The sequence below is a fragment of the Crocodylus porosus genome, unplaced genomic scaffold, assembly GCF_001723895.1.
Source record: "Crocodylus porosus isolate Cpor-Errol unplaced genomic scaffold, CroPor_comp1, whole genome shotgun sequence".
In the NCBI taxonomy this organism is placed as follows: domain Eukaryota; kingdom Metazoa; phylum Chordata; order Crocodylia; family Crocodylidae; genus Crocodylus; species Crocodylus porosus.
The window spans coordinates 130,572,360-130,584,282 of NW_017728943.1; the positions used below are offsets into that span (position 1 = coordinate 130,572,360).

Genomic DNA, 11,923 nt, shown 5'->3' on the forward strand with positions numbered 1-11,923 from the left:
TGAATCAGGTGCATCCAGATGCTCGGCCCCCCTTCTCCCCACCCCACCAAATCCACCGCTGGCTTCCTTGTATTTGGGGTGGGGCCCCGCACCCTGCTCAAGTTGTCTCTGCTCAAGATAATACAAATCCATAGTGTCCAAGACGTTCTGAGCATTTACGGTCTTTCTGAGTTCATTGCAACAGAATAATTGCTTTGTTGTTTTTCTGGAGACAAAAATGAGTGAAAGCTAAAAGCTGGGGTTATCTGAGAGGGTGGCTTGATTCTAATGAGGGGCACCTTGAGTCCAAAAACAGGTTGAAAGCCACTGGTCTTGACTTTCTTCAGTTGATAAAACTATCTTCTTTTGTTTCAGTATCATACTGTACTGTGTATATGTGGTACATAAAACCTTGCACAGCTCTAAAATACCTCAAGAACTTGGTGGGAGACTCAATGTCATGTTGTTAGCTATTACAGACCTCACAGCACCTCAGTGAAGAGCTATTACGGTGTTAAGATCCAGCTCATATTTTTCATGGCATACACTTTTCTATCGTCCTATAAAATGGCTTTCTGTATGTTCAAGGTATTGTACAGTAAGAATGTTCTGCCATGTGAATCTTCTGCAGAAGGGTTACAGAATAATATACAGTGTCGTCTTGGAAATTACAATGTTGAATCAACGGGGTATTGCAGTTTTTATTCTATAAAGCTGGATGCAAAGTACATATTCATTGTTCAGCTGGTTATTATTTTTCTGCCCTAAAAACATGGCTAGATTCAGCAAATATGCAAGCTTTTTCTTAACTTATAAGTATGCTGTGGCATTACTAATGTGCCTGATGTGAAACACATAAGTACTGTGCTGTGTCAAGGCCATTATGCTTCAAGAAGTCCTTGTCTTTACTGCCTCCCTGTCAAACTTGGGACTACCTCCAAGGAAATATGGTCCTCCCAGTCACATCTGCACTGTGTGCGCCGAAGCCCAGGAGTTAAGCAGTGGAGGTGGCCTAGAATCATCCCATGTAGGTAGCCTAGGGAACACACTCAGGATAGTGTAGGTTGTCTGTTGCCTGATTGCTGGGTGTAGGAGTGCAGGACACGGTTTCCCACCACATTCTCTTAAAATAACCTGGTGACTGTGACATTGATGCCTATGCAGTGAAATGGGTGGCAAACTGGCTAGATGGTTGCACCCAGGGAGTGGTGGTGGATGGGTTGTTTTTGACCTGGAGGGATGTGGGCAGTGGAGTCCCCCAGGGCTCCGTCCTGGGGCCTGTACTATTCAACATCTTTATCAGTGATCTGGATGTGTGTGTAGAATGCACGCTGTCTAAATTCGCTGACAACACCAAGATGTGGGGTGAAATGAGCATGCTGGAGGGGAGGGACCGAATCCAGCTAGATCTAGATAGATTACAGAGGTGGGTGGATGAGAATACGATGGAATTCAATGCAGACAAGTGCAAGGTGCTGCATCTAGGGAGAAGGAACCAGCAACACACTTATAGGCTGGGGAACTCCCTTCTTGTCAACATGGTGGCAGAAAGGGATCTTGGAGTCATTGTTGACTCCAGGATGAACATGAGCTGCCAAGGCAAGTGGTCAGTAAGGCTAACCACAGATACATCGCAAGCAGGTCCAAGGAGGTGATCCTCCACCTCTATGCGGCACTGGTCAGGCCGCAGCTGGAGTATTGCGTCCAGTTCTGGGCACCGCACTTCAAGAGGGACGTGGACAGCATTGAGAGGGTCCAGAGGAGGGCCTCTTGCATGGTCAGGGGGCAGCAGGGCAGGCCCTACGAAGAGAGGCTGAAGGCCCTGAACCTATTTAGCCTCCACAAGAGAAGGCTGAGAGGGGATCCGGTGGCCGTTTACAAACTCACCGGGGGGACCAGCAGGAATTGGGGACCAGCTTTATTCCCCCGGGCGCCACCCTGGGTTACTAGGAATAATGGCCACAAATTATTAGAGAGAAGCTGGACGTCGGGAGACATTGCTTTACAGTTAGGGCTGCCAGGCTCTGGAATGGGCTCCCAAGTGAGGTGGTACTCTCTCCTACCTTGAGGGTCTTCAAGAGGAGGTTAGACAGATATTTGGCTGGGGTGATAAGATCCCGGCACCCGTTCCTGCCCAGGTCAGGGGGTCAGACCTAATGATCTGTTTAGGTCCCTTCTGACCCTAAACACTATGATGCCAAGTACTATGATACTAGGTAGAATGGGATTGAATGGGCAGGACATATTTCCTTGGCATTTGTTCCAAGCGTGGCAGGGAGATGGTTATAAACGTGGCCTAAAATACCTGGGGTGTTGCAGTTTCTGTGCAGCAGCTTATAAAGCTTCATCCCTGAAATAAGTTGATTTTTTTTTCTTTTTCATCAGAGCTATGTCATTTTCTATATTTAACAAAGTGATTGTTAAGGTTACAGTCCTAAAACTTTAAATACACAGTCTAGCTGTAATAACAGCTAGTTTTGCTAGCAATCAGGGTGGCCACTTTACCATAGAGCTTGCAGCAAGGGCTTAACTTTATTCTTTTTCCTTTACTGTAATTAGAATGGGTTCACAATTGTATTAAGTTGTCTTTGCTAAATAGGTATTTTTGAGGCATCTTTGAGAGTTATTGCTGCCTGTTAGTTGCTGTTATAACAAGGTTGTATTTCCTGTTATTAGATTTGAATCTGTCTTCCTGATTTTTTTTTTTTTTTTTTCCCCCTCCCAGATCAACCCCCAGTACTGAAGGTTGATGATAGACAACGACTTGCAAGGGAACGGAGGGAGGAACGAGATAAGCAGTTAGGTAAGTTATGGTCTATGTTATTTAGCAGGTATAATTTTGTAGATTGTAATCTGAGTCTAGAAATACATTATTCTAATATGCTTTTAGCAGCAAAAGGTAAATGGATGGAATTAAAAATTCAATAACGTCCTTTTAGACATGCCATTACATCTTGAAGGCAGATCTTGTGTTCATGCATATCTGAGTATTTGTCATTAGTGAACCTCTTGTGTGCATGTTGCATCTCTTTACATTATTGAACCAAATGGACTAAAGTGTACCCTTGATTATACCAAGATAAGTGCAAAGTGACTTCATTGACATCAGGGAGAGTTCTCCAGATTCAGACTTGTGTAAAGGAGAGCAGAATTCCTTTCTAAATATGACAAATCCATTCTGTATCATGCATAAAATAAGATGGAAAAACAGGATGTCAGCATGTAGATTGAGTTTTTTGATACTTGGTGTTTTGATCGTGTGTGTGGGGGTTTTTTTTACATATTGTATATTAATGGTGTCTATTAATGACATTCAAGTAAAAACGTGTACATCCCGTATTTGAGTGTATACAGTACTCTTAACTAGATTATCCAAGTGCATGTTTACACCAACATTAACAGGTAAGTAGCTATTTTCAGTGCAGATATAACAGAACAAGCTGAAAGCTATTGTCATTGTATTTTACTTGCACAGAACTGCCAATAATAAATCTCACTCCTCTCTACTAAAAAAAATAAATTTATTCTTACTGGGTGGTATTCCCCTTTCTGCGAGATCGTGCAGAATGACTGATGCACCATTTAAGTCTCACATGTCATAAAAATGCAGTTGGAGTGATGTGTAAACCTGGTTTTGTTCTGACTTCAGCACTGGGTATGAATTTCATTCATTATGTATTGGCTCAGCTGTCATGTAAGGAATTTACAATCTCGCTGATGATATTATGTATGTACACTAATCTAAATGAGCCATTAATTAACAAACATTTCTTTTGCTGAATGGCTAGTAATATTTGCATGTACTGATCCATTTTTAAAGCAATCTGCCCTTAGTAGATAAATCTTTCATGAATGTTTTTCGTTTTTTATTTGGTGTTTGCTAAAGGAAACTGAGGAGAGTAGTGGGTGTATAAATAAGTCTGGAATTTAAATCGCACCAAATAGTTTGATCTGTAAAAAAGTGCCACACTACTTTGTTATCCTGTGCCACGTGATATAGTGTTCCCCCAAATGTTAAGGGATTGGTTATTTTTTCCTCATCAAAGTATCAAATAAAATTTCAGTGCAAAGTCCAGTGCTTAGGATGGAACAATAGCATGCACAAATACTGACAGGGTTGGGGAATGACTGGCTAGGCTGCAGTTCTGCAGAAAAATACCCAGCAATCACAGTGAATCATAAGCTGAGTACAAGCCAACAGTGTGCTCTTCTGCAAAAACAGGCCAAAAGCATACTGGGCTTCATTAATAGGAATGCCACTGGCAAATAAAGAGAAGTAATTCTTCTATTCTGTTTGGCACTAGTAAGGCCTCACCTGGAATACTGTCTAGTTTTGGGCTGCACACTTTGAGAAAGATGTGGACAGAAAGAGTCTAGCAGAGAATGACACAAATGATTAGATGTCTGGGAAACATGATTTATGAGGATAGACTGAAAGAACTAGGACTATTTAGTCTGGAGAAGAGAAGATTGAGAGGGGATTTGATAAGTCTTCCAATATCTGAAGGGTGGTTATGTGGAGTATGAGGATAGACTATTCTCCATAGCCATCGGGGACAGGGCAAAGACAATAGTCTAAAATTGTCATAAGGGAAATTTAGGTTGGGTATTAGGGAGAACTTTCTCTCTGTGAAGATGATTAAGCACTGAAACAGGCTTCCTTAGTGTGGAGAGGCAGAATCTCTATCTTTGGATGTTTTTAAGAATAGATTTAGATGGTCATTGACTGGAATGGTTTAGTGAGGGGCAACCCTGCCTGGAGCGGGGGGTTGAATTAGATGACCTCATGAGGTCCCTTCCAACCCCAGTACTCTGAGTCTACACAAAAAAAGGGAGAAGCCAATTGAATTTGAAATATTGTGGTTATAAATGTTTTGAATGGAAGTGTTCATTTCTGAGTATTTTTGATGGATTGTCTCAAGTTTGCAAAGTAGGACAGGTGATAACATCCATGTCCCATTCCCTGAGGCCATAAACCAAAGTAAGAAGTAGTCTGTCAGTTATTCATCCAGTGCCTTGCTTCTTGACATCTTTGCAGCAGAGTACATGCACCATGTGCCTTTTTTGGAAATTGCCCACCCCAAGTGTGGTATATGCCTGGCCACTGAAGTTCTCCCTTCCCATAAAAAGCTTTGATCCTGAACAGCATTATGGACTCTCTGCACCTTTGTTGGGAGTTTCAGATGCTCAGAATGTGCTAAACTAATGAGCAGGGTGGTTATGCTGCAAATGTAGACCAAGCAGAACACAAAAGTCCCTCCAAAGGAAATGCCAGTTATCACAAAGTCAAAGAAACAGGAAGCATTTAAATATGAAGGGATGTGCACAACTGTACATGCAGACCAGCCACAACAGTTGCTACAGAGTAAGATCTAATAAGCTCTAAGGCAATGGTGTTCACTGGACTAGATGGGTGGTATAGGGCCAGTCCATGGGCTGGGTCCAGTGCATGGGGTCTGTTCATGGGTGTAATCTGCACACTGATCTGGCTGGGTGCTGACCTGACCTCATACACCAATTCAATCTAGCACCCAAGGTTATATCATCTGACATGAAGGGCTCTTCATGGATCTGGAAATTTGGCAGCAGGAAACTACAATTAATGCTGCCACTGCTTCACCACGGATAAGTTTCTGGAACTGTAGGAGACCCCACGGGTCAAATGATGTCCTTGTGGACTGGATCTGACCCGCAGGCCAGAAGTTGAGCACCCCTGGTCTCACGTTTCAACTCCAGACAGGACCTGATTGTTGCTTATGCAAATGCTGATGAACCAGACTTACATGCTTCACCCAGATGGTCACAGAACTGGAACTGAGCAAATTCATCCCCTACCCATGCTGTGGCCATACCATGTCATGACATTGGTGTTGACAATGAGATGGTAAAAGACAAAATGAGAAGTAGCTGTTTGCTTTCAGGATAGTGCTTCTGTGCCTTTTGAATACCGATGATCCTTTCTCTGGATTCATGTCAAGAATTGGATAAAACCCCTTAACTTGTCATTGCCTTCTGCTTGCTAAATGTACCTGGCTCGATGATTGACAGAGAGCCTTTCTATCAGCTTGCCTGTCTCTTACGATGCATACATTCTTCTAGATAGAGTTGATCCTCTCTCTTTTGATATTAGTAGCCGTATCTTCTCTGGGGATGAGTTTTCTTCCACTCTGCTTCACAAATGCCTTCTTGATTACTCAGCCTTTAAACTTTGTAAATGAAACCTAAATTACTCTGCATCAACTCTTGAAGGCCAGCGGGCAGAGCTGGCAGCTTGGAAGGTGGCCAGTGCTCAGGGTTCTGTGTTGCTTTCGCTGGACAGGGCTCCCTGTAACCATCCACATCCATTAATAACTGTGAGGAAAATGCCTTTTTCTTTTGCGTTGTGTTGCTGCTATGCTTGACCCTCTCCGTTTTGTGAGGAATGTCTTTGATGCTACAGCTGGCATAAAAGACCCCTGTGTGCTATTGAATATGCCGTTTATACAGTGATATGCTGTGTCGCGATATGCCATATTTTAACTTGATAAAACAAGCTGTGTGGCAAAGGGGACTTTGGCTGACTTTGAATGTGTCTCATTTTGATGCAAAGACCTTTATTCTTTTGTTTTCATGTAGATGGAAGGCACAGTGTTGTAATCCTCTAGCAATTTAACTCTCCTGTTTCAGCCATTCGTTATAATCACAACTGTTAATTTGAGGTTACAAATAGGCAGGAAAAGAGACGAACACAGAAGACAAAGGAAGAAAGCAGAAGCCATGAAAAGGGTTTCCTCTTGTTTTCTAGTTAGCTGCACAACCCCTCCTTTGCAACATAAGCACTTCATACCCACCGTGTGCTCTCCTTAGTGGATTCCAATAACATTTCAATCCAAGGTCATCATTTTGGATCTTGTCTTCAAGGTTTTTTGTGGTTTGGGTCTAGGATATCTAAAACAGCTATCTAAATCTGTGTGTGTCCAGGCCAGCAACTGCTAAAACAGTGAGAGTGAAACTCAGTGAACTGGATCTTAGGATTTTGTTTTCATGAGTTTCACAATCTCTGATGCTTTTCCAAAGTTATTATAGGAAAAGCTCAGGTCTCATGATGGCTGAGCACAACTTAGAGTGACCTTGGATCAAATTTTTAGGCCCTTAAACCAGAAGGCAAATTAAAGGACCCCAGATTTCTTTGTTGTAAAAGTCCTGTGGGGTTTTTTTTGGAGGGGGAGGTCTGATTCATAATATGTGAGTGCTTGGGGTTGCAAATACTGAAATGCTACATTCTGTGTTTCCCAAACTTTTGATAGCTAAGGCATACCTTATTTTCTGGATTAAAATTGGTGGCATACTGCACTCTTACATGCAGAAAGGCATGTGTGGGTGTGCGTGTGTGTTGTTTTTTCCCCAAAACATATATATTACATTCCCCTGCTAGAGCAAGTCATGGCAGTACTGAGATGTACCGTTAAAAAATGACACCAAATACATCTTTCTTTAAGCAAAGAATTAGTTTCTATACTAATGATATTCAAGCTTTTCAGCCTCATCCTCCATAACCTTTCTGAATTCCGCGGCATCTCAGTTGAAAATCACTGAGCTGGATCTAAATTCAGAAAAGATATGGAGGGGGCATGTGGCCCTTGTTGGCGGGGCTGTGGCCCCTGTGGGGGGCAGTTCATGAGCTGTGCAGAGGGGCTTCTGGGCAGCCGCCCACACAGGCCCCCCACATTCCTCCACAGTTGCCCACATTCCCCCAGCACACACCCTGTGTGCCCAGCTGCCAGATAGGGTGAGACCTGCTGGCTGGAGTTGTGGCTGCAGGGACAGCTGTCCCCGCATCCTGGTTAGTGAAGGGGTCAGGGGAAGCTCTAACTGCATTATGATGAAAAAAAAAAAGGCAAACAGCAAAACATATATTTAGAATTCATCATTTATTATGATGATAGAGACACTGGCAGGCTTCCAAATTGCTTTAACACTGTATCATAGATTTCATAGATGTTATGGCTGGAAGGGACCTCAAAGATCATCAAGTTCACCCCCTGCCCTAGGGGCAGGAAGTCAGCTGGGGTCAAAGGACCCCAGCAAGATGAGCATCCAAGCATTTCTTGAATAAGTCCAGGGTTGGTGCCTGCACCACATCTGGAGGGAGTCTATTCCAGGTCCTGGGGGCTCGGACAGTAAAGAAGTTTTTTCTTGTGTCCAGCCTAAAACAATCTTGTAGGAGTTTATGATCGTTGGTCCTTATTTTTCCTTCGGGTGCTCTGGTGAACAGACATTCTCTCAGATCCAGATGAACACCCTTTGTGTACTTTTAGGCAACCACCAGGTCTCCCCTGAGCCTACGCTTTTCCAGACTGAAGAATCCCATGGCTCTCAGCCTTTCTTCATAAGGCCTAGTTTCTTGTCCTCTGATCACGCACATGGCTCTCCTCTGGACTCTCAAGCTTCTCCGCATCCTTCTTGAATTGTGGAGCCCAGAATTGAATGCAGTGCTCCAGCTGTGGCCTCACAAAGGCCGAGTACAGCAGGAGGATGGCATCCTGAGATTCAATTGAAGCATCTATGGATGCAAGCCAGGGGTTTGTTTGCTTTACCAGCTGCGACACTGCATTGGTGGCTCATGTTCATCTTGTGGAATCATGACCTCCAAGTATCTTTCAGCAGTGGATGTATATGTATCAATAAAGCATTGCCCAACTGATTTTATTTATATATATATCACTCATATATATATATATATGAGTGGTTTTTTTGTTTTAATTGTGGAGGAACATGGATTTTGGGGTATTTTACAGAGTGACTTCAGGATTTTTTTGTCGGGGATTTTTCAGTTTTCAAATACTTGCCAGGGCAGCTTTTTATACTGCTGGGGACAGCACAGGTACTGGCCCCAGGCTCTAGCTCCCCCTGGCTGCAGATCTGGGAGGAGCCAGGCAGGGTTATTTTGCCTCAGGTGGCACAGTTTGCCCCACACCAAAGTGCATGTCTAGCCACATGCACTGAGGCAAAAAGCCCTGGCTCAAATTTGCACTGCTTCTATTTGAGCTGCTGCAAGCTCATGTGCTTGAATGTGTGGACATACCCTTGTTGTCTGTGATGTTCTCTCATGCTCATTTCCTTTGCCTTTTCTCTTACCCAAACTCTGGTCAAGTAGACACAAGCAAATTCTATACTAAATCACCATTAAAGAGTGTAGGGCTTACTACAGCCTATACTTCTCATCTAAGGAAAACTAAATGGAATTTTGAATAGCAATGCATTTAGCAATTATGTAGGATAATATAAAGAGCAAGTATGAGCTAGTGAGAGCAAGGAACATAAGAAACTCAAGAAACTTTTCTTTTAGTATGGTGTTGTAGAACTGATCTAAACTATGCAGACTCTGGGGAAATGTTATAGTGTAGTCGAATAGAGAGTCGCATAAAAGTTGCACTGTCTTTTTGAACGCCAGTTAATCTCACTTGTACCATTGTCCCTCAGGAGTCTCTCAACCAAAGACAAAGGAGAACACTAGGTTAAGCAAGAGGAGAAGCAAACTTTTTCTGCATATGCACAGTTATATCAGCTTATTTTAGTGGATATGAATTACTGTTGCTTTCTGTGGTTAAGCTGTGCTATTATTATGTGGAAGTGCAGATAACTTAGATTCTCCCTGCCGTATGTGCTACGGACAGGATTATCACAAAGCCCAGTTTTCCCTCCACAGTTATATGACTGGATCCACCTTCATGTGAAAGTCGGTGGGATTGTACATGTGTCGTAAAGGGCAGAATTATATATTTATGATGATGATGCACAAACCAGAGAAAAAAGGGATTGGCAATCAGATTCCAGATTAATTTTACCATACTGGCACTTGGAAATCCCATCTTTCAACTTGTATGTGGTACAAAATTCATACAGAAGTCACTGAGTCACAATACCATATTTTCTCCCATACAACATATGCCCAAGTAAGATGTGCACCTTTTTTTTGGAAAAGCAAGTTGGGAAAAAATATTTTTCCAGTTATGGCTGCAGAGAGCAGACACAGAGTTTAATCTTCAGCTTGCTTACTCTCCCTTTCCTACTCAGCCAAAAGCTGTAACCCAAGTTGCTGCTGAAGACTGGTCTCCATGGGTGGATCAACGATTTTAAAAAGAGCAAAAAAGTTTGCAAGGCTATGCAAAAAATACTTTCTCACTTAAGACACACACCCCAGTTTGGGAGACTGATATTTGGGGAAGAGGTGCACATGGTTATGTGAGAACATATAGTGATTGTGTAATACCAGGAAGCCATATTTTTTCATATGCAGTGTTCAGACAAGAAAATTGCATTTGGAAGTGCTGTGTTTCTGTAATGCAGAGCTGACCCTAGCTTTTCACAGGCTGAACAAAGCATACACATTCATCAGTAGGCATCTATCAGAAGGTACTTAAATCATTCCAGGCTGACTCGTTACCATTCTTGTCCCTAAATTCTAGAAAAATATATCAACATGTTTTTGTCGTGCTGAAAACAGAAGAAAAACTTAGCTTTCTGAACCTCTTCTCCTCCTGCAAATTGCTGTTGTGTGTTACTTTTCAGAAAATGCTTTGAACACTGAAGAAATGCTAGGTGTACATTGGAAATCAAAATGTAACTCGGCCTGATGCAGCAATTTACCAAAGAATGTTGTCTTTCGTTAGTAACACTGTAGTTAAGAATGTACCAGCACTTACACTCTTTGCCTACCTATTTAAATGGAAAATATTTCTTCTGGGCCACAGATTGACAGGAATAAGAACCAGGAGATAGTCAATGAAACCAAAAAGGGTAAAACTGATATATGGAGATACTTTATTACACTGTGCATAAATCAACCTGTGAGACTCATTGTCACAAGATAGCACTTAGGACTAAAATGGAATTGGTTTCAGAACAGTACAGGATGTTTAAATGGATGGTGAGAATGTCCATAGTTACTTTGGACAGAATTAAAGAAAATAGAACGGATATAAATACTCCTGCTTCTGGATGTGCTCCAACCACTAGCTTATGAAAAAAAAAGTCCTTGTCTGCAGGGTATTCTATCTCTGTAGCCCAAGGAAAAGTCAAGGCCACACTGTCCCATGTATGTTCCACATACAAATCCAGGTTTTTCCTCCTACTTATTACAGGGCCCAGAGGCCTTTCTCTTTCAAGGGTGGATTAACGCACAGGCCCACAAGTTTGCAAATGATGTGGAAACAGGGTTTTGTTTTGGTCTGCTCTATGAGGAGTGAGTAGCAGCCACCTAACTTGACAGAAGTAGCATTGTTGTTTATAGCTTGATCATCCAGGGGTATGAGAGGCAAGGCCTTTTATTGGACCAGCTTGCCTAGTTGGGAGAGTTGTCAGTTGGACAGTAAGTGCCCTTTATCAATCCTGGGAAAGAGGCAATTACAGGCAAAAGATTTTGCTGATGGAGAAGTCGGGGCCTTTGGGTCTGGACAAACCTGTCACAGATACAGTCCTTTTGCAAGAACTCATGCACTGCTGCAAGAATTACTGAGTGCTCCGATACCTAGTGATGAGCACAGTATAATTGTTCAGAGAAATGTTGTCAGCTGGACAGTCAGTTGTCAGTTTTGCATCAGCCAAGTTCTCTTTTGTCCTTTCCATTTTGTCTGTTGTATCTTGTCAGTGAATCATGGTGCACTCTTGGGGATTTAGGTGGGAGACCTAGGGTCCTTACAGACAGGTGTGGGGAGAATGAGATGCAGGAAAGGAATGGTGTCAATGTGACCCAACCTGCCTGGCCTCTGTATAGCTGGAGTGCTTCAGCGGGACTTTTTGGCACTTTAATAGCTGATTCAATCAGCATCAAAAAGCCCCACTGAAGCACATGAGCTATACAGTCACTGAGTGAGCCAGGTTTCGTAGTTTCTAGGGTCGGAAGGGACCTGAGCAGATCATCTAGTCCGACCCCCTGCCATGGCAGGAAAGAGTACTGGGGTCA

At 42.8% G+C, this 11,923-nt stretch overlaps 1 protein-coding gene across 9 annotated transcripts in view; it reads left to right on the forward strand.

The window, feature by feature from the left end:
• MAP7 (microtubule associated protein 7) overlaps positions 1-11,923 on the forward strand; it is a 182,323-nt gene that overhangs the window by 99,634 nt on the left and 70,766 nt on the right. For all 9 annotated transcript variants that reach the window (XM_019550194.1, XM_019550192.1, XM_019550191.1 and 6 more), the window contains exon 3: positions 2,705-2,782. In XM_019550194.1, coding sequence (XP_019405739.1) covers positions 2,705-2,782 — 78 coding nt within the window. The remainder of the gene's footprint in view (positions 1-2,704; positions 2,783-11,923) is intronic.